General features: G+C 40.7%; 1 protein-coding gene across 2 annotated transcripts in view; it reads right to left on the reverse strand.

The window, feature by feature from the left end:
* The window catches only part of tmem68 (transmembrane protein 68), an 81,091-nt gene that overhangs the window by 27,463 nt on the left and 29,728 nt on the right, over positions 1-23,900 (reverse strand). For both annotated transcript variants that reach the window (XM_034182409.1, XM_034182408.1), the window contains 2 exons: positions 7,429-7,602; positions 1,587-1,686 (listed from right to left, as the gene is read on the reverse strand). In XM_034182409.1, coding sequence (XP_034038300.1) covers positions 1,587-1,686; positions 7,429-7,602 — 274 coding nt within the window. The remainder of the gene's footprint in view (positions 1-1,586; positions 1,687-7,428; positions 7,603-23,900) is intronic.

Raw genomic sequence — 23,900 nt, forward strand, 5'->3', positions numbered from 1 at the left:
TCAACTTGTCGTCAGAAAGTAATAAAAGATTGAATCTCCATGGAGAGAAAAATGAGGTTGATCTTTAAATTTTATATCGAGGTTAAAAGTGGCATGATCTGAGATGATAACTGAATGACACTCTGAGGAAGTCACCTTGGACATGAAAGAACTATCAATGAAAAAATGATCTACAGTGGGATAAAAAGTACTTAGTCCCTGATTGTGCAAGTTATCCTACTTAGAAAGATGAGAGAAGTCTGTAATTTTCAACATAGGTACACTTATGAGAGACAAAATGAGAAAAGAAAAATCCAGAAAATCACATTGTCGGATTTTTAAACAATGTATTTGTAAATTATGGTGGAAAATAAGTATTTGATCAATAACAAACAAGCAAGATTTCTGGCTCTCACAGACCTGTAACTTCTTTAAGAAGCTCTTCTGTCCTCCACCTGTTTTCTGTATTAATGACATCTGTTGGAATTCGTTATCTGTATAAAAGACACCTATCCACAGCCTCAGTCAGACTCCAAACTCAACCATGGCCAAGACCAAAGAGCTGTCGAAGGACACCAGGAAGATCGTATCCAGAGTGAAGCGCGTTTACATTGCCGTGGACTGAAAGAGTGCCGCCAAGACAGAAGACCCTGCTCCAAAACTGACACCTTCAAGCCCGACAAAAATTTGCAGTTGCCCACATAGACAACAAGTCAAATACTTTCTGTAGAAAAGTTTTATGGTCAGACAAGACAAAGATTGAGCCATCTGACAAGAGGTATGTTTGGAGGAGTAAAGGTGAAACTTTCAAACCAAAGGACACTGTGCCAATGGTCAAGTACGGTGGCATGCTCTGGGGCTGTTTTGCTGACAGTGGTACTGGTGCAGTCCACAAAGCAGATGGAATAACAAAGAACCAAGGCTACCTCAAAACATCACCTCAAACCAACAACTAGACAGTTGAAACGTGGCCACAACTGGGTGTTCCAATAAGACAATAATCTCAACGTACAAATCAAAATTGGTTGCGGTTTGGATAAAAGAGGCTAACATTAAGCTTCTGAAATGGCCTTCCCAAAGCCCCAACTTCAAACCCGATTTAAAATCTGTGGGCTACACTTAAAAGCTAGGTCAATGAAAGGAAGCCAACCAAATTAAATGAACTCTCCCAATTCAAGAAGAGTAGTGAAATATCCAGCCATAATTATGCCAGAAGCTTGTTGATGGCTACCAAAAGCATCTGGTCGAAGTGCAGCTTATTAAGGAACATTTAACTAAATATTAGTGTGGGTGTATGTATATATTTGAACCTATGTATGTATGTATGTATGTATGTATAATTTTCACCGTGTGGATTAGAGAAGATCCAAAATAAATTCAAACTTGTGCACCCAATTCCTGTTTTTAGAGTCATTAATAATGTATGCTGTACAGTCATTCCACCCTGGCAAAACAACAGTTCGAAGAAATCATGAAAAGCCCAAGATTACTATGACATTCATGCCCATGATAAGTATATATAAACTTTTGATCACACCTCTAATTTTAGATTGTGCATCTGTAATACTGCCAGAAATCCAGACTCAATACAGGCTTGCGTGCCTCACCATGCCATATGGCTCCGTGACCATCCCAGAGAGTAGCAAGGGTCTTCCTTGCTCCATCCCACAGGTTGTTGCAGTAGGCTTCCCTCAGCTGGTTCTTCCTCTGTGACAAGAAATCATCAGGAAAGAAAATGTGTGCAGTCATTTAGCAGAAATAAACCTTTTTTACAATCTGGTAAGAGTAGATTTGTCTGTTTACCCTCCATGTCAGTGAAAGGGTGACAGCCGAGTATTGTTTTCACTGCTGTGTGTGTGTGTGTGTGTGTGTGTGTGTGTGTGTGTGTGTGTGTGTGTGTGTGTGTGTGTGTGTGTGTGTGTGTGTGTGTGTGTGTGTGTGTGTGTGTGTGTGTGTGTAAGGTAACTCAAAAATGGCCGGATGGATTTAGAGCAAACCTGATGGGAACACTACCTTGATATATTAGATTTTTATTAGATTTTGTAGTAGTTTTGTCAAAGGTTAGGGGTGGCACAGTGGATTTGCAGTTAGCACTGTTGCTTCACAGCACGAAGGTCCTACAATCGCTTCCCCCCTGGGCGTTCTGTGTGGAGTTGAAATGTTCTTCCCATGTTTGCCTCCAGTTGTTCCAAAGACGTACAGATTTGGCAAATAAGAAACTTGTAAATTGACTGTGAATGAGAGTGTGAATGTGTTTTTCTGTCTGTATGTGGCGCTGCCATCGACTGGCGGTTTGTCCAGGATGTACCCTGCCTCTTGCCCACACTGTAAAAATTATCTGGATAATTCAACTTAACAACCTAAGTTCAATTGCTGAACTTTACTTATAAGTAAACTAAACTTTTGAAAGATCCGGCTGCCATTTTAAAACTCACAATGTTAACCCTCTGGAGCCGACTGACGCGCCTCCGTGTCACAAGTCACATGATCTAATTAAGCAGACGTAGCACACAATCCGCTCCACTCTGAGTTTCTGTTTGAATGTGTGTTGAACGTGTGGACTTCAACTTGTATACAGTAACAGTTTTTAAATGTTAATATGCCAAGTATAACTTGAAATATTATTAATAATTTACACAATACTTTTTTGTGGATAATATGCTCATATTTGCTGCGCATTTTTCCAGACACCCACAGAAAAATGACGCATTTCCTCATCTGCTGCAGGAGAGACAGGTAGGAAGAAACAAGGCTCCCACTTTATTACTGGTGGAAAACTCAAGAGTTAACCAATCAAAATCTCCAAGCCCATGTGGGTTTGATGACAAACCACAGACCCCACATGGCTGTGCGTGTGTGTGTGTACGCTTCGTGTCAGACGTGTGCAAATGGGACTTTACTTCCATTTCTCTCTGTCTGCAACAGCAACGACAAGAAAAAAAAAAATACACAAATTTATCTTTATCACTGGTGTAAAATATATTACTTAATAAACAAGGATCCCCAATCCATGTAATTTGGTTGCTGAGCGAAGGAAAACTGTGGTTTCATGCAGAGCGAAAAGCAGACAGCAATCAGACAGTTTTGCTATTTGAAAGAGCTGTGATATTTGTGCACATGGGTTTGTGTAGTGGATGGGATTGCGTGCTTCACTTTCCAGCTTATCCAGATCTCCACTGACATACGCTGCAGAGCTCTACACCAGTGCTAACTCCTGGAACACAGCAGGATGCAGACACACTGCCCCAGTCAGTAAGCAGGCTCCAGGCACGGAGAACACAGGAGTCCAGGAAGAGACCCCCCCCCCCCCCAAAAAAAAAACTCCAAACTACCTCTTTCTATTGTTTTTTGCCACTAACACAGTCAGGACAGCCTATACCACCACCAATAAAAACGCTGCAAAACAAGAAATTAGTGAAAAAGACAAATGGATATTGAGGTGGAATGTCTGTACAATTTTTTGGGACTTCTGATGAGCATTGCACATGAATTGTTTTTCTGAGTGGCACAAATATAATTTGTGTGGCATCTTATTGCATGTAAATAGCCACAAAAAAGGCCTGAAGCATTTCCTGCATTTTAATGTGAATTGTTGTATATAGCTTTGTTTGTGCTACATTTTTACATATGTTTTTACAATTGAAAATTGAAATTTACAATTGATGTTTGCATTTTAAGTTATAAAAATGGATTGGTATGGATTGGTAACATGTTTCTGGTTTTCACTGTAAAAAAACTAACTTTTTTCATATTCGAATTTTAGGTTTGGCGGTGAATTTTGGTTTACAGTTTTAACACAGTATCAATCAATCAATCAATTTTTTTATATAGCGCCAAATCACAACAAACAGTTGCCCCAAGGCGCTTTATATTGTAAGGCAAGGCCATACAATAAGTATGTCAGAATGAAAGAAAAACTAACTTTTTTCTTATTCGAATTTTAGGTTTTGGGATGAATTTAGGTTTACTGTTTTAAAGCAAAATCATAACAATTATGATTTAGGCTGTTAGTGACCATCCAATAAAAATTTTAAGTTCATTGAAAGCTCCACTGAAAGGAACACAAAACAATAGATGAAAAAAATTAACATGCTACTTACCCAGTTGTAAAGATTTCCAAATACAAAGTCCAAAACATCAATGAAGCCACCACGCATGCATCACAAGCATGTGTGACTGCCAGCCAAGGGATTAAAGGTCCACTAATCCTCACAAAGATGAACAACCAGAGAACATTTTCAAGTTCCACTAGTCCTCAGGTACAGAGGGGCGGACAGAGAATAATATCCAGGTCGACTTGTTCTCAGGTTCTAATCGTTTGCGCATAATGTTCGATCACAGCTCTGCCTTTAGCTCAACTTTTCTCACGATTGTGGCACATTTGATAGAGAGCCCATTAACTCCTGAAAATAGTGTCTAAGTTTTTTCCAATACGAGACATACATCCGCGTGTCGAGGCAGTCTGTAAAAACAGTATGGTGGAGACAGTCCACATCCATCATGTTCATAGCAGCAGTAAACCAGAATCCTGTGACACAAACATCATGTCACCACAATTAGGTTCCAAAATCCGACAGACTCTGAAAAAGTTACGAGTTTCAGGGTGAAGCGTGTCGCCTCCTCTGTAAATCAGAGCCATCACTTCCAAAGAAGAGCTCAGAAGCTTCGTTATCAGACACAACTGCATTCGTTTCACTCTGTCGGCCATCGGGATATTTCTCTTTTGTTAACATGTACACACTAAGAATTGCAGAGTGAAATGTTTTCTGGGAAGGCACCTTTTAACTTGCTCAGGGAGAGTAATAAAAACATCAGAGACCACTAATTATGAACACGTGTGCGGAGAGACTTAGTCATGAATACTTTGATGTTGTGTTGCTAACTGGGAAATGTCCTTTAAATGGAAGTAAATGATAGAAACAAATTATAGTAACTAACTGAGCTTATCGCTTTTTACAGTGCAATGACCACTGGGATGAGCTCCAGCTTCCCTATGACTTTTTTTTATTTAACCAGTTTAGTCCCATCAAGATCTCTTTTTACAAGGGAGACCTAGACAATTTTTAATTTCCAAGTCACCTAACCTGGATGTCTTTAAATGTGGGTTGAAACCAGAGCACCTGGAGGAAACCCACGCAAACACGGGGAGAACATGCAAACTCCACACAGAAAGGCCACAGGTGGGAATCGATCCCATGACCATGCCGTGAGGAAACAGTGCTAACCACTAACCCGTTTGGAATAAGCAAATACAGAAAATGAATGGTCAAAGGTCAATGCCAAGATCAAATCAAATCAAATCAATTTCATTTATATAGCGCCAAATCACAACAAACAGTTGCCCCAAGGCGCTTCATATTGTAAGGCAAAGCCATACAATAATTACGGGAAAACCCCAACTGTCAAAACGACCCCCTGTGAGCAAGCACTTGGCGACAGTGGGAAGGAAAAACTCTCTTTTAACAGGAAGAAACCTCCAGCAGAACCAGGCTCAGGGAGGGGCAGTCTTCTGCTGGGACTGGTTGGGGCTGAGGGAGAGAACCAGGAAAAAGACATGCTGTGGAGGAGAGCAGAGATCAATCACTAATGATTAAATGCAGAGTGGTGCATACAGAGCAAAAAGAGAAAGATGGGCCAAATATTCCTTAATATACCTCAACAACCAAGAAAGTTCAGCTGGATCAAATACAGATTGGTGGGTTCCAGAACTGTGAGTGGAAGAACCCTCTCAGGACAATAAATACAATCAGACAGCCTCCACTGACAGAACAGAGTGTCCAGCTCTTCCAATGCAGGGAAATAGGTCTATGGACCATGCAGGAGTCCAAGCTTTATCCAGAATTTTAAACTTCTCTCTCACATGACAGCAAGAAAGAAAGCAACTGAAGAAAAGACGGAACAGTGGGAAATTGAGGAGTTTTCCGGACAAGTGCCTGCTGAGTTCATAGTTGGTCAAATCATTCTGTTATGGTAATTGAGGAAATGAACCCAAATACAAGCCCTGAAAATTCAGAGGGGTCCTGATAAATAAATAGATTTGTTTTTCTTCTCATCAATTCCAAAGGACAGACTGTAGGATGGAGGTGTTGGACAGCAGACCACATGGGGACCAACAGAGAGAGCGCACAAGAATGACAATCAGGGTGAGCTGACAAAGACAACAGAGAAGACACATCTCCTCCAATGTAGGAAAGAGTCAGTTTCAAGTTGTGCAGTTTTATTTCCAGTATGTTCTTATGATCAGGTTCTATATTTTCAAATCAATGTTTGGTCAGATTTCAGATGACAACATAAGGGACAGGTGTGAATTCTATCAGCCTCTGAGAACCCCAAAATAAACAGAGTGGAAATATAGTTTCGGGAATTATTGGAAACTGACTATTGAAATTTATTTCACAAAGTGAGTGTGAGGGTTCCTTTTCTGCTGCAGACTCTATATACAACAAACATTTTATTTGAACACTCTATTCAAAAAGAGCTCGTCAACTCCATACTGAGTTACAGCATAGTAAAATAAGGACAAATAAAATTAATAGAACAAATCAAAGCGAGTGATTCAGCAAATTCAAAAACAGCATTCCATCCCACTGAAAATAACAATAATACATTTTACACTATCTACAAATGGTATATCATAAAACATCAAACATCTTTAAAAGAAAAATAATCATGTTTCAACTTATTTTGGGTTTTCCTATTCAACAGCATCAAACTTATACATAAATAGTAAAAAAAAAAATTCTTAGTTTTTTTTTAATTAAAATAAATATACACAGCACACCTAATATTTAAATTCCACTGCTGCTGTCCACTGAAGAAGGACCTTTGTCATCATTCTACCTTACATTAATACAACAGAATTTGTTCCTCTTCATTTAATAATTATAGTCAGATGCAATCCAACCACAAGGAGCAGCGGGAAGCCATTGTCTGGCGCCTGGGGACCAACTCCCTCCAGAGCACCAACCCACGTAAACATGGGGAGAACATGCAAACTCCACACAGAATGGCCACAGGTGGGAATCAATCCCATGACCTTCTTTCTGTGAGGCAACAGTGCTAACCACTAAGCCACCATGCTGCTTCATTTAATTTACACCAAACAAAAATATGAACACAACGCTTTTGTTTTTGCTCCCATTTTTCATGAGCTGGACTCAAAGATCTAAAACATTTTGTACATACACCTGTGAGGTGGGATGGATTATCTCAGCAAAGGAGAATTGCTCACTAACACAGATTTAGATGGATTTGTGAACAATGGGTCTTTCGTGTATATAGAAAATGTTTTAGATCTTCGAATTCAGCTCATGAAAAATGGGAGCAAAAAGAAAAGTGTTGCGTTTATATTTTTGTTCAGTGTACATGTCTCAGGAAAAAAAATTCTTTGAAAGTACCTGATGGTTGTCAATAATGTGAGTGCTAATTAACAAAAAAAGATGTACATACCTTGTAGACATGAAGGAATAGAATGGAAAGATAAAGGAGGATGACGAGGAGGAAGGGCAGGATGAAGACAATGGCGAGGGGTGTGAAGACCCACAGCAGGTAGTCCAGCATGCTCAGATAGTCCTCCATCTGACCAAGGCCTGCCCACTCCTCCAAAACATGAAACACACACACCTGCAGAACAAAGCAGCCAGTTCATCCAACAATCTGCTGTCATTTTTAGCTGCTAGCAATTTGAAATCATTGATTTACATTTACATGTATGTACAGTGACAGTAAAGACCCTTCCTCCCTTCTTCTTCTAGTGAGGTTGATTACAGTGTGTTGTTTTGTATCAACACTACATGTGAAATTTCCATAGTGAAATTCAAGTACCTCAAGGGTCCAGTGTAGGTCCACTGTTATTCTCCCATTGTGTAGTACTTCATGGTCAGAATATTCATAGCCATTGGACTGACTTTCACTGTTAATGCTGACGATTTATGTATCTTATGCATTTTCTTTGCTTTCCTGTTGCTTAATGCTGATCAATTATACCGAGTGTAGTTTTTCTTGCCGACTGCCAGAATGTTCCATGACGCATGTCCAAATGTCCTCACACAACTTGTTACAAACTGGATTTGACCTGACTACTTTACAGTCATGACGCATGGCCAAATGTCATCATTTGTGTGCAGTCTAAACTGATAAAACCAAGTGCTTCATACCTATCTGGCACAAACCTTGACACATGATGGAACATTCCATTATTGCTTATCACACTGACACAAACACATTCATCACAAAGTTTTGATATAATGCATGCTGCCTGAACAAACAACGTGATCACATCACCCAGTTACCACGTTGACGCATCAGTATTTTGCAGCCATTCACATAGTTCCACTGATACACACGGCAGGGAAAAGACTGCCCACCTGGGGGCAGGTTGAGAGCAGGAATAAAGAGCACCTTAGCCCTAATGTCAGTGCTCTCTGTTGGAACGGTGCATGTGATGTTTTGCTTCTGGGAGACCCCAGTGCTGTCTTAGTGACTCTGTTCATCAGTGTAGGCATCTTTTAATACATCATCTGTTTTTTAAAGTCCATCTTCTATCAGTTACTGATTTCACTCACCACATAAAACTACCGGGTGGGGTTCAGGCAGGCAGAAAAACTCCTATACGACTGATTCTGCTTTTTTTTCCCTCTCTGTCTGAGGTGCAGATGACGTCACAACACCACGGGCTGAATCTGATGGCTGCATAATTTCTGAAACGGATGTGGAAGGTGGAATGACCCAGTGAATGGCATGAGCACTACTAGATGACCCCTGCCTGTGGACTGGACGCCAGCATGGAAGTCTCATCAAATGCATCTTTTTTTTGTTGTAATATGTTCTGTTTTATAAAATTTTGCAAAATCTTGTAACGCTTAGAAAGGCCTAAGCAGTGAGTCACCCCTTTGGGTCTGGTCTGCTTGAGGTTTCTGCCTCAATATCATCAGAAGGAGTTTTTCCTTACCACTGTCGCCTGTGTGCGTGCTCTAGGGTTTGGTAAGGTTAGACCTTACTTGTGTGAAGTGCTTTTGGGCAGCTTTTGTTGTGATTCGACACTATATGAACTAAATAAATTGAAATTGAATCTTATGTGTCTAATATTACAAAACTTGAGACATGTCTAGGTGCAGCGAAAATCTGAACGTCTGCAAATTTTCCACTTTAAAACTCAGAGGACTGAGATGATTATTACTGAGCTTGTTTGACAGCAATATCTTGATGATCAACAGTGAAAGAGTTAAAAGGTCTTGTGGTGAATACTGATCCAACATTGTCTTTTGACCCCTGTACAGAAAGAATGACAGTCTAACACTCCCACCCCCCCGGATTTGAGGAGATTATTGTTCCTACATTTTACCACTATTATCAGATAATCAGGTGATAGATACATGAACATTTAAAAGTCACTGAATATATCTTGGACTTCATTTTTCTTCACCTGGTGCACATCTGACAGATACAACATGGACAACTGTCACTTCCAGAAGTTCTCTGATACAGTCATCACTGAACAAGTATCAGAATTATAGGGAGGTCATCACAGACTTTGTCGACTGATGTGAACTCACCTCCATATGAATGCTAGCTAGTCAAAGGAGACGGTGACAGACTTCAGTAGGAAGGTGCCTCAGCCCACACGTGCTAATGTTCCAGGAGATGATACTGAGGTTGTGGGAAAATACAAATACTCAGGTGTTCACATCTCTGTTACTGTGCACGTCCAGATTCCAGCTCAGAGTCTGAGCATGGTGTGAAAAAAAAAATGGTTGGACTTTTAATCACGGAAATGACTCCGGTCCCACATGCGAGGGGTTTAATAGACTTTTTATCCCATGTGTGTGAAAATCTGTTGTACAAAATCTGTTATCACTAATCACTCATCTTCAACTGCTTTTCCGGGTTCGGGTCGCGAGGGCAACAGCTCCAGCAGGGGATCCCAGACTTCCCTTTCCTGTGCTACATTGGCCACCTCTGACTGGTGGATCCCGAGGCATTCCCAGGCCAGTGTGGAGATATAATCTCTCCACCTAGTCCTGGGTTTTCCCCGGAGTCTCCTCCCAGATGGACGTGCCTGGAACACCTCCCTTGGGAGGCGCCCAGGAAGCATCCTTACCAGATGCCCAAAACACCTCAGCTGGCTCCTTTCAATGCGAAGGAGCATGCGACTCCCACAGATGACAAACTTCTCACCCTATCTCTAAGGGAGAGACCAGCCACCCTCCTGAGGAAGCCCATTTCGGCCACCTGTACCCGCGATCTAGTTCTTTCAGTCATGACCCAAGACTCATGACCATAGGTGAGAGTAGGAACAAAGATTGACCAGTAGATCGACAGCTTCACTTTTTGGGTCAGCTTCACTTTTTGGGTCAGCTCCATTTTCATCACAACAGTACAGTAGAGCAAATGCAATACCGCCCCTGCTGCGTCGATTCTCCGTCCAATCTCGCGCTCCATCGTCCCCTCACTCGTGAACAAGACCCCGAGGTACTTGAACTCCTTCACTTGGGGCAAGGCCATATTCCCTACCCGGAGTAGGCAATCCATCGGTTTCCTGCTGAGAACCACTGCTTCACACTTGGCTGCGAATCGCTCCAGTGAATCTTGGAGGTCACCGGCCGATGAAGCCAACAGGACTACATCATCTGCAAAAAGCAGTGATGAGACCCTGAGCCCACCAAACTGGAAGCCCTCCTCCACCTGACTACACCTCGATCTCCTGTCCATGAATATCACAAACAGGATTGGTGACAAGGCGCAGCCCTGGCGGAGGCCAACCTCCACCGGAAATGAGTCCAACTTACTGCCGACCACCCGAACATAGCTCTCGCTTTGCGAGTACAGAGATTGGATGGCCCTGAGAAGGGACCCCCTCACTCCATACTCCCGCAGCACCTCCCACAGTATGTCCCGGGGTACCCGATCATACGCCTTCTCCAATTCCACAAAACACATGTAGACTGGGTGGGCATACTCCCAGGCACCCTCCAGGATCCTAAAGAGCTACCAGGACGGAACCCGCATTGTTCCTGTTCAATCAGAGGTTCGACTATCGGCCGAACCCTCCTTTCCAGCACCCTGGAGTAGACTTTACCAAAATCCGTTATATACAGTGTTTATTACATGGAAAACAATACAAAAACTGAGATTTTTTTGTCCGATGACTTTTTTGTTTTTCGATGACTGTGAATATCTGGTTTATACAATGACAGTTTAGGTGAGTTTTACTGTACGTGGGACTGAACAATAAATTTACCTCTTAAAGCTTTGACAATGAAGTCGGCGTCCATCCCACACAGCTGACTTTATTTTCCCAAATTTTTATTCCATTCGGATCTGAAGGGAATCTGTATATCTTGAAGCCCTTGCTGTGTCAACTGTGCCTCCAAATATACAGCAACCCATCATTTTCAGGGAATAAATAAATAAAGCAGCTGGATTTACATGCAGACTGGTTAACAGTGAATGCTATTTTGAATCCAAGATGGCACCATGAGTCATGTGACCGATTTTTTCGACTCATCATGTCGCCACTCTCTCCAGATACCAGGCTGACAGATTTTGTCTAATTTGATGGATACATTCATTAAAAGTGCACACTTACAGTTTGATTACAGGACACAGAACGGTCAGGACTATATCAGATATTGCTTTGTGGTCATCTGCTTCGAACACAGTCTTTTGTCAGACTCCTGTTATTGAGTCAGCACAGAGCTGCTGCTGCAGTGATAGCTGTTATTCGGTGCTTGGTATTTAACGACAATTATGGAAGAATTGAGTCCTTGGTTCTACAATACCACAATCAATCAATCAATCAACTTTTTTCTTATATAGCGCCAAATCACAACAAACAGTTGCCCCAAGGCACTCCATATTGTAAGGCAAGGCCATACAATAATTATGAAAAACCCCAACGGTCAAAACGACCCCCTATGAGCAAGCACTTGGCAACAGTGGGAAGGAAAAACTCCCTTTTAACAGGAAGAAACCACCAGCAGAACCAGGCTCAGGGCGGGGCAGTCTTCTGCTGAGACTGGTTGGGGCTGAGGGAAAAAAACAGGAAAAAGACATGCCGTGAAGGGGGGCAGAGATCAATCACTAATGATTAAATGCAGAGTGATGCATACGGAGCAAAAAGAGAAAGAAACAGTGCATCATGGGAACCCCCCCACAATCTACGTCTAAAGCAGCATAACCAAGGGATGGTCCAGGGTCACCCGATCCAGCCCTAACTATAAGCCTTAGCGAAAAGGAAAGTTTTAAGCCTAATCTTAAAAGTAGAGAGGGTATCTGTCTCCCTGATCTGAATTAGGAGCTGGTTCCACAGGAGAGGAGCCTGAAAGCTGAAGGCTCTGCCTCCCATTCTACTCTTACAAACCCTAGGAACTACAAGTAAGCCCGCAGTCTGAGAGCGAAGCGCTCTAATGGGGTAATATGGTACTACGAGGTCCCTAAGATAAGATGGGACCTGATTATTCAAAACCTTATAAGTAAGAAGAAGAATTTTAAATTCTATTCTAGAATTAACAGGAAGCCAATGAAGAGAGGCCAACACGGGTGAGATATGCTCTCTCCTGCTAGTCCCCGTCAGTACTCTAGCTGCAGCATTCTGAACCAACTGAAGGCTTTTTAGGGAACTTTTAGGACAACCTGATAATAATGAATTACAATAGTCCAGCCTAGAGGAAATAAATGCATGAATTAGTTTTTCAGCATCACTCTGAGACAAGACCTTTCTGATTTTAGAGATATTGCGTAAATGCAAAAAGGCAGTCCTACATATTTGTTTAATATGCGCTTTGAATGACATATCCTGATCAAAAATGACTCCAAGATTTCTCACAGTATTACTAGAGATCAGGGAATGCCATCCAGAGTAACGATCTGGTTAGACACCATGCTTCTAAGATTTGTGGGGCCAAGTACAATAACTTCAGTTTTATCTGAGTTTAAAAGCAGGAAATTAGAGGTCATCCATGTCTTTATGTCTGTAAGACAATCCTGCAGTTTAGCTAATTGGTGTGTATCCTCTGGCTTCATGGATAGATAAAGCTGGGTATCATCTGCGTAACAATGAAAATTTAAGCAATACCGTCTAATAATACTGCCTAAGGGAAGCATGTATAAAGTGAATAAAATTGGCCCTAGCACGGAACCTTGTGGAACTCCATAATTAACTTTAGTCTGTGAAGAAGATTCCCCATTTACATGAACAAACTGTAATCTATTAGACAAATATGATTCAAACCACCGCAGCGCAGTGCCTTTAATACCTACGACATGCTCTAATCTCTGTAATAAACAGACACCACAGAAAATACGTACCATCAGGATTTCAACTTGTATCGTCACAATACAAGTTGCGTGAAAAGACTATTTTCCCATAATGGCAAGAAGACAAAAATATAATCCACAGTCTGTCACATGGATTAGAATACGGTGTTATTACTATTTGATAAAACTACATATTTGCATTGGACTGCTACTGTTCTATCTCTACAATTACCTAAACATTTGACTTCAGCAATTTATAGGGACAGGACGTGCCTGGTGTTCGCTCTCCTGCTTTTATAGTATTTCACCACCATAAACTCGGAATTAGAGAATTAAATCAGATTGTTAAACTCGCAGAAGGTGGGTTAAAAAGAGAAGAGAGGCAAAGAAGACCTGAAAATGTCCAAATCACGGGATAGACACGCCTCGTCGTCGAAAACTAGCAGCGCAGCAGAACAAGCTAATAGCGCTAGCTCACCGATAATTAATACAACTGCGAACGACCTACTTAGTGCCATTGAGTCGCTCAAAACTGAGCTGAAACAGGATAACGAAAGAGTGAGAAAAGATATCAACATCTTACAGCAAGAATTGAGCAGCAAACTCGATTCAATGACTGAGGATGTGAGAGGTCTGTCAGAAAGAGTGGAGGAAGCGGAGACTCGAGTGGGATGTGTGGAGGACGCGACACTAGATCTGACCCAAGCTATGACCGAGAGTTTGAAGTGACAAAGGCGGCTTCAAGACAAACTAACTGAATTGGAGTCGAGATCCCGCAGAAACAACATCAGGATCTTTGGAGTAGACAAGCGGGAACGCCCGAAATCAATGGTACAATTTATCTCAGATTTTCTAAAACGAGAGTTACAGTTATCGACAGACCTGGATTTAAAAATACAGCGTGCGCACCGCATCCCAGCAAAGCGTCCCAGTGCTTTCCCAAGAACCATTATAGTTAATTTCCAGGAATTCACCACTAAAGAAATGATCCTCAAAGAAGCATGGAAAAAGAGAATCCAGTCTAACGGCACAAGTGTCTTTTTTGATCACGATTACGCATTGGAGACGGTTCAAAAGCGCAAGGAATACCAGCAGGTAAAGAAGGCGTTGAAGGAGCGGGGAATACACTTTCAAACTGTGTATACAAGCATACGTATCCACTGGGACGACGGTGTGCGAACATACAGTACGGCGCGAGAAGCCGGGCTCGAGCTGAGGAGACGCGGGTTTGAGGTGGAGGTTCCCGCCGCAAATAAAGAAGACGACGCGCAATTCTGGCTTCAAAAACTCCAGGGGTGGCAGTATGTGGGGCAGAAGTCAAAAGAAGATGCGTCAGCAGCAGCGCGAAGAGCAAAGGACAAGCTGAAGGAGTTCCAAAGAAACGACGAGGAACAAGATTAATAAGAAGCTATTTTCCTCAGATAGCTAAACATATAAATTCGGCGGCCCCCTCAAACTTTGGAATTGGAGAGAGGACACCAGGAGATGGCGCTATAACGTTGGACACTCAGGTTTGAGATGTTTACGTCACTCAAACCTTGTATAGGGCACTCCCACTTCGGGGAGATTAGCTCTGGACCTTCCAACGGGGTCGAGGTGGAAGAGATATATAATCCACCGGATGGAAGTCAGAAGTATTATTATTATTTTTTCTGTTTAAATAATTATGTTCTTGTTGTTCTTGTTCTAAGGTTCAGTTTTAGTGTGGGGCTTATTATTATGATATACAGCTTATATGAGCGGGGGGAGTGAATTAAAAATAGTTTCAATTAATATAAACGGCCTTGGTAATCCAATTAAGAGGAGCAGACTATTAACAAACATAAGAAGGTACAAAGCGCAGGTGATTTTCCTCCAAGAAACCCACCTGTCAAAAGCAGAACATGAGAAATTTAAAAAGATGGGCTACAAAAAATCTTTTTTTTTTTGCTCCTATAAAAATAACAGAAGAAGAGGAGTAATTACTCTTATAACTAACTGTAAATTTTGAACTGATGGAGGAAGACTGTGATAAAGATGGGAGATATGTGATGGTCAAAGGAAAGATTGATAATGTCATTGTCACTTTAGTTAACGTATATGCACCTCCAGAAGGAGATCAGAAATTTTTTCAATTATTATATAACAAGATCACTACAAAGACCGAGGGTATACTAATAAGTGGAGGGGATTGGAATACTGTTCTAAACCATGCCAAGGATTCAACTAGCACCAAAATATATAAAAATAATAGAACAAAAAATCTTAAAAAGTTAATAGCGGAGGCGGCACTTATAGACGTGTGGAGAGATCTTCACCCCCAAGACAAAGACTATACCCATTACTCAGCAGCTCATAAGGTGCACTCCCGGATTGACTTTTTCTTAATGAACACCGTTGATAGACACAGTGTTAAAGACTGCAGAATAGGAGTAGCAGATATATCAGATCATAATTCTATACATTTAACAATCCATTTAAAGAATCAAAACAGGACAACATTATGGAAGATGAACACAAACATCCTCAGTAATGAAAAGGTTGTACAAGAAATTAAAAAAGAAATTCAAGATTGCATTATAGTTAACAAAGACGACCAAATAGAGCCCATAATAATATGGGACACTGTCAAAGCTGTTATGCGAGGCAATTTGATTTCTAGAACGGCTCATATTAACAAAATGAAAGTTCTTAATCAGACCAAATTAGAAGAAAAATTGAGGGAATATGAAAAAAAACAACATTTCGACAAAAGTGAAGCCTTAGCTAAATGCCTAAAAGATATAAGATGCCAACTGTCAAATCTGGCGAAAGAAGAAATAGGGAGAAAATTAAAATTCATTAAACAAACCTTTTACGAATCAGGCCCGAAAGCGACAAGATTATTGGCAAAACGTTTAAGATCTCAAAAATTGAGAAATGTGATCTATAAGATCCGAGATCCACATACTAGAGAAATTAACAGTGAACCAGAAGAAATTAAAAAAATCTTTCAAATCTATTTTAATTCTCTATATGATCAACCAGATCAAGTAGATGGAAAAGAAGTTGAGGATTTCTTGGCTAAATTAGACCTCCCCAACATAGGTACAACTCAGAATAAGACACTATCTAGACCCATAACTAAGGAAGAACTGGACGAGACAATTAATACGTTAAAAAGTAATAAAACTCCAGGGAGTGATGGTTATCCTAACGAATGGTACAAAGTTTTTAAAGACGACTTAACTCCCTTAATGTTAGACTCATTTAATTGGACACTTAAACACGCAAAATGTCCTCCATCATGGAGAGACACAGTCATATCAGTTATACTAAAAGAAAAGAGAAATAAGGAATACTGTGAGTCATATCGCCCAATTTCTATATTGAATGTAGACTATAAATTATTTACTTCCATAATAGCAAGAAGAATAGAGACTTTCCTTCCTGATATAATAGACGAAGACCAGACAGGATTTATAAAAGGAAGGCAAACTCAAGACAATATTCAACGTACTCTACACATAATTCATGAGGCCAAGAAACAAAATATACCATTAGCCTTAGTAAGCCTTGACGCTGAAAAGGCATTTGATAGAGTATGTTGGAGATTCTTATTTGCAGTCTTGAAAAGATTCGGACTCTGTAACGATATTATTAAGTGCATACAAGCCCTATATTATAAACCAATGGCAAGAATTAAAATAAATGGTGACTTGACAGAGAGATTTGAGCTTTTTAGGGGCACTAGACAGGGTTGTTGTTTAAGCCCTGCTCTCTTTGCCTTATTTATTGAGCCCTTAGCCCAACACGTACGACAAACAACCCAATTGAAAGGAGTAACGGTATCTAAAGAAGAGCAAAGACTAAGTCTTTTTGCGGATGACATAATAGTATATCTCCGAAATCCTGATCAAACATTTCCCAACTTGATAAAAACCCTAAAAGATTATGGAAGAAAATCAGGTTACAAATTAAATATTACTAAGACTCAGGTTCTCTGTATCAATTACAAACCAGTTGAATATATCAGACAAAAATATAATCTTAATTGGGACTCAGAACAAATCAAATATTTAGGGATTTATCTGACCAGAGAAGATAAAACATTATTTGAGGCTAACTACGACAAAATAAATGAGGTAATATACAGAGAATTGACAAAATGGACAAACTCAATTTTGGACTTTAGTTCCAGAATTGAGGTAATTAAAATGAATGTTTCGCCCCGTCTATTATATCTTTTCATCTCTTTACCAATCCAAATACCAGATACACAATTTGTAAAATGGGACAAACTAGTGAGCAGTTTTATTTGGAAGGGAGCAAAACCTAGGGTGAGGTATAAAACCCTCCAACTGGGTAAAAATAAAGGAGGACTCGCCCTTCCAAATTTTAAAGAATTTTTTCTAGCAGCCCAATTAAGATATATTGTTTTTTGGTGTTCTCCGGAATTTAGTTCTAAATGGAAAAGTATCGAAACTAATTATGACAAATGTATACCTCAATCAAGACTGGGTGACAAAGTCAGCCCACAGCCCAAAGAAAAGAATCCAATAATTGAATTCTCTATTCAAATTTGGTGGGATACAATAAACAAATTCAAATTAGAAGGAGACAGTAAATTATTGACATGGCCTTCTCTTTCTCCCAACTTTAGAAGTGGTCAAGTAGACTGTACATTCAAAAGGTGGATTGATAGGGGAATCACAGCCGTGACCACATTAATCAAAGGAAGAGTTTTTAAATCTTTTTCCCATTTAAAAAAGGAATTTGCCCTAGATGACACTGACTTATTTAGATATTTTCAATTAAGACATTTTTATAACTCATCTTTCACAAGAAAGCAGTGAATTAATTGAGATGATAACTGATGCATATAGAACATTGCCTTCAAAAATTATTTCCAAATTGTATAAATGTTTGCAAAACTCCAATGGAACTGACTCAATGTATGTCAAAAAAAAGTGGGAATCTGAGTTACAACTCAATTTGTCAGAGAATGATTGGCATTCTGTCTGCCTTTTCCAGCATACTACAACCGCCTCTAGACAATGGAGGGAATTCGGCTGGAAAAATATAATAAGATATTTTATTTCACCACTTATCAAAAGTAAGCAGCTCAAATCTCCTCAACAGTGCTGGAGACTCTGTGGTAGTTCGAGTGCCGGTCATTCTCATATTTTTTGGACATGCCCTATTCTCAGACCCTTTTGGGAATCCATAGCTAAAGAAATGGAGGATATACTCGGCTACAAGATTCCTAATGACTTTCAGAGTATGTACTTGGGTTTAACCTCTGAGAAGGTTTTACGGGCAGAAGATATTTATCTTTACAAAGTGATGTTGATTGCAAGCAAGAAAACCATCACAAAGAACTGGCTGAGAAACACCACTTTAACACTGATGCAATGGAAAGAGATTATGGAGGGAATCTTTGAGATGGAAAGAATTACTCACCATTCAAGGCTGCAAGTACCAATTTTTAACCGAAGGTGGAAGAAATGGTTAACCTATAAGACTCATGTATAAAACCGCATGCTCTTGACCATAATGTAACCCTACCGTCGCCCCCCCTCCCCCCCCTTTTTTTGTTTTTTTCTCTCTCTAATGGGTGTGTGAGTGTTCTCAATTTGTTCCTATTGTTCTTGAAAACTGCATAAATAAAAATTGGGAAAAAAAAAATTGACACAAGTAAAGCTACACCTACTGTTCATCAAGTCACCAATATCACTTTTAGTTCACAGGAACACTGATTTGGATTTAATTAAATTCTTATTCACTTCCTTAAATGGGAAACGCAATAACACGGATATTTCTATCCAGTGCTAACGTCAGCATTTTTGGGATACTCACAACTCAAGTGTTGTGCAAAACAAGGCACAAACATTTTTCACATCAATAGTTGACTTCTACTAGCGTGTTAAATATTTATCATATTTTCCTCCACATGAATATTTCACACCCATGTAACAGAAGAAAACATAAAATGCAGATTTAAGACATATCACATTTGCATGGAGACAGTTTGAAGTTTAAAGACAGAGTTTGATTTGTGTGAAATAACTTGAATAATGTAAACTGATAAAGAATTCCATCAAAAACATGACATAATAAGATCAAAGACTTACCAGGAATGTTAGTTTTTCCGTATAAATGATGATTAAAAAAAGTTAGGTCGGTGTTTTGGTGCTTTTGGTCAGACCAGCCCCATTTGAATTTATTCCTGATTAACTTTAAATCGTCTCCCTGCAGCAGAACAGCATTTTATCCATTTGTCTGTAGTTTCAACACGACGCAGAGCTCAGTTTAAAATCTGTAATGACGTCTCTCATTTGATGCTGTGTGGTCCAGCGTCAGCATGTAACATTATCCTTCAATCTCAGACCAGGACGTGAAAACATGAGACTTAATATCCACTGTAACATCTCATCAGAGACACTTCCAAACCATTTTACAAATACAAGCAGTAAGGAAACCAACACGGGGTATTACCGCCACCAACCGATTGGGTGTGGAGCCTTAATTGCTTCTGATGTATGCTATCAAAATAACTCAGAAATGTTCACCACCTCAATAAAAACCCGGATTTCCGGGAATTTATGAAAACCTCCATCACGGATTTCAGCATATTTGGACCAACTTGGTGCCCAAGTATCGGTTCTGGTAACATCCATACTTATCCCACTGAGATACTTGATCCACATCATCACTTACATCTCTTGATGTGGCAAGAGTTTTTCAATCCATTTCCATCTCAAACCTTCTTTTTCTCCATCTGCTGGCTTTAGCAGGTCTGTTCATTTTATTTTTACACTGTTAACAATTACAGACGGGTTTTATGTTTTTCTGATAGTGGGTCCTCAGTCTCTGATTCCTGAACATCCTTGATGGTGTCCTGAACTCAGTTTTCTGATTGGACACCTCTGGCATATGTGGACTGTCAGATCCCGCTTTTTAGATACACGGCACACGCTCACCCTCCGATGAGTGTACGAGGGCTGTCCGTAAAGTATAGGTCCTTTTTATTTTTTTCAAAAACTATATGGATTTCATTCATATGTTTTTACGTCAGACATGCTTGAACCCTCGTGCACATGCGTGAGTTTTTCCATGCCTGTCGGTGACGTCATTCGCCTGTGAGCACTCCTTGTGGGAGGAGTCATCCAGCCCCTCGTCGGAATTCCTTTGTCTGAGAAGTTGCTGAGAGACTGGCGCTTTGTTTGATCAAAATTTTTTCTAAACCTGTGAGACACATCGAAGTGGACATGGTTAGAAAAATTAAGCTGGTTTTCAGTGAAAATTTTAACAGCTGGTGAGAGATTTTGAGGTGATTCTGTCGCTTTAAGGACTTTTCACAGTGCGAGACGTCGCGCAGCGCTCTCAGGCAGCGTCATCAGTCTGTTTCAAGCTTAAAAAAAGGGAGTTTTTCCTTCCCACTGACGCCAAGTGCTTGCTCACAGGGGGTCGTTTTGACCGTTGGGGTTTTTACGCAATTATTGTATGGCCTTGCCTTACAATATAAAGCGCCTTGGGGCAACTGTTTGTTGTGATTTGGTGCTATATAAATAAAATTGATGATGATGATGATAATTTCACAACAGTAATTCAAGTATAATAAGAATAATGATTGGCAAAGGTTTTTGTTTTTAATTCAATAATTCTGACTGATCTTACTTCGACTGGGACTGGATTGACTTCTTACCAATTTTTTCTAGGAGTGAGGGAAGGAGGTTTTTGAGGTTAGGGTCCCTAGCTCGATGAACTTGATTTCCTCTTCATCAGCTATTAATCGTTAGCTGACCACGATCCTTGTGTGATGTTGTAATCCTTCAGGAAGTTAATCCACATAAGAATTTATTCCGTCTTCAATCAACCAAAAGTTGATCTAATCCATTCTGATATGCGGCAATGTTCCTTGAGAGAGAAATCATTGAACATTCCCCACCCAGACTTAAGGCCAGTGGTTATTCTCCATTGTTCTGCTACTCCGTGACTGGACGGCCTGAGTGGGAGTTGAAATCTCTCTCAAATGATCTTTTATGGCTCCAGTCCTCTCACTCCACGATTCCAATTGCTGCTCACAAGATGGTCAAGTCTTGTGATCTCCTCGTAGCAGGGGAGTAGTGGCAACAGCACCTCTCCCTGGAAGAATAACCTCATTTCCTGGTGTTTCAACAAGTTATATATGTTCTTGACTCCAATTGTCCTCAGATGATCTTGGTTACCATGGGGACGCTGTTGACTCAAAACCTTCTCCCTTCTCCTTCTGCTTTACTGGAAATCCCCGCAGCCCCTACCAGTAACTTATTTCTCAAGTTCCTCTTTTCTGTTAACACTTCACCTTTTCTGAGAATTCATTCTTTTAAATCATTTCTTCAAAATCACATCAATCATATTCAATCATTTCATTACAACTCTCTTTCACATAAAAACAATTCATATGATCATATACAAACATTCTCATTCCTTATTATTCATTTCATATTTTACCAACATCTTAATCATTTGATCAGTTGTTTAACATCAGCTTTTCTTGCCCTGCTTGCAACATCTTCTTCACTTCCTCTTTTTCTCTGACTCTGCACTCTTTATGAAAAACAACTCATATAATCATTCATTTCACTTATTCGTAACATACTTTTTCTAATCAACTCTTAATTTTAACACATTAATACTCCATTTGATCATAATTGTCATGTTAGAATCATTCTTAGACATATTCCCTCGTCTTCACCACCGAGTTCATTCCATGGGCCTCCCCATTTGTAATGGAAAAGTCCGGTATGACCTCACTTACTCCTGGAAGGTACCAAAAACTGTGCAGTTTAATCCAACAGCATGTATATTAATTCCATGGCACGTATTATATTCCAAGATGAAAACAAGCTGAAAGCAAGCTTAAAGTCATCTTTCCTGACACCCCCTCCATGACTTGAAGCTCCGTCGATCTCTCTATACCTCCATAAAAACATCCTCGTCGTCGTCGACAGGATGAAGGGTGAGCACTTCCTTTTCATCCACCATCGGAGACAGAACAGGAGGAGCTGGAGTTGAACGACACTCATCCAGCTCCACGTACTCCTCTCCGCCCACCTGTAGATTGCTGTCGCCGTCAGAAGGCTGCTCGTCCAGTAGTGGTGATTGTGATGGTAATCCCAATGGAGACGGATTTGCCTCATATTCCTGAGATGATAATCCATCAGGGAACGATGGTGCGCATGGTGAAGTGGGGGTGACGGGTGTATAACACGATGTAACTGGTGTAGATGGCTGTGGTGATGTATCCTTCGTTTGAGGTGAAGCTTCAGCGAGAATATCCTCAGGCTCGGGCTGTTGAATGTGTTCATCCAGGAACACCTGCGTGAGGGCCTTCAAACACCAGTTCATTTCCTCGGTTTGCACCCCAACCTCCGCAGTGCGCTGTGGAGATGAACGTGGAACTGGTGGTAATGAAGGACCAATAGCCACGATCCGGCCATCGGCAAGATGAGCTGTGGAGAACGTTATTCCCGTAGGATACATCCACATTTTGGTAAACACGGGGCAATACATATATCCCTCTGGAGACACTATAGTGTCAGCTCGTATTTGATCAATCAAGAGAAAATGCCAGATCATGTCTGCCTCGATCTCAATTTTTAAGTATACTTCTGATGGTACCTGGGGCAGAAAAGAAGTATCCTTCCGTCCCACTATTCCCCATGCCACTTGAACAGGGAAGTTGTTGCCATAACACGCCGGGCACCACAGAGTCGGTCTTATCTCCCAGAAGTAGAGCGCTTGTTCTAGGGTGGCTTGACAATGAATACATCTTATATCCCCCTATAGTGTAAGAGGAAACATTAGTCTTTTAACTATTATATTGCAAGCAAGCAAAAGTGTTCGTCGGGATTATTCAGATGTACGCCAGAGATGCCTCATGATCACCGTAGGAGAGTGGGACTGTGGTGACGTTACCATTCCCGCTGTAGCTGAAGGAGCCGTATGCGGGAAGCAAGCATCATAGGTCGTAAACCATAACAGCAGGAGTAGTTGACTAACCATGGACAGCCAGTATAAAGCTGATAACATTCCCCATCCTAAGGCCCAAATTATGATAAGTCCGAGTTTGTAGAGCCAGGGTTTCTTGAGTTGTACGGCTCCAGTTAACGTAGCTATGTACGCCAATAGGGTCAAGGCCATCACAGCTTCGCACACGTCAGCTATCACTGCCGGGGCATAAAAGATTGCTGTTATATCTATCACCATCCAAATTGTAACTGATGTGTACTGCCATATTCCCCAACAGTCAAACTGGAGAGTAAAGCGACCGAGGACGTGAGTGATGAATAAAGACAACCCTAAGTCACTCTGACCGTAGTGCAGATTGATGATTGCCAATCTGACACATCCATGTAGTAGCGTTACTATTCGCAGTGGTTGTCGTAAGTCCCAACGGCCGACACAGCAGTATAGCAGCCATACTAACAGTAGTGCAATAAACTCCACTCTACTCACTTTGAAGATGGTGTCATTTACGCCGCCAGTATTGTTGGACATTGTGCTCTCTTATTCTTTTTACCTATCTCCTTAAGTTTGTACGCTGTTATGTAGATGCTTCTTCTTCCTTCACTCCCCCAAGTTAGAATGAACAGGGCGTGTCTCGGCATCGGGCTTTGTAGGCTTCATCGCTCCTCCCCTAATGGAGGAGGGGCTCCATA

This window comes from Thalassophryne amazonica, chromosome 12 (assembly GCF_902500255.1).
Source record: "Thalassophryne amazonica chromosome 12, fThaAma1.1, whole genome shotgun sequence".
NCBI classification, from domain to species: Eukaryota; Metazoa; Chordata; class Actinopteri; order Batrachoidiformes; family Batrachoididae; genus Thalassophryne; species Thalassophryne amazonica.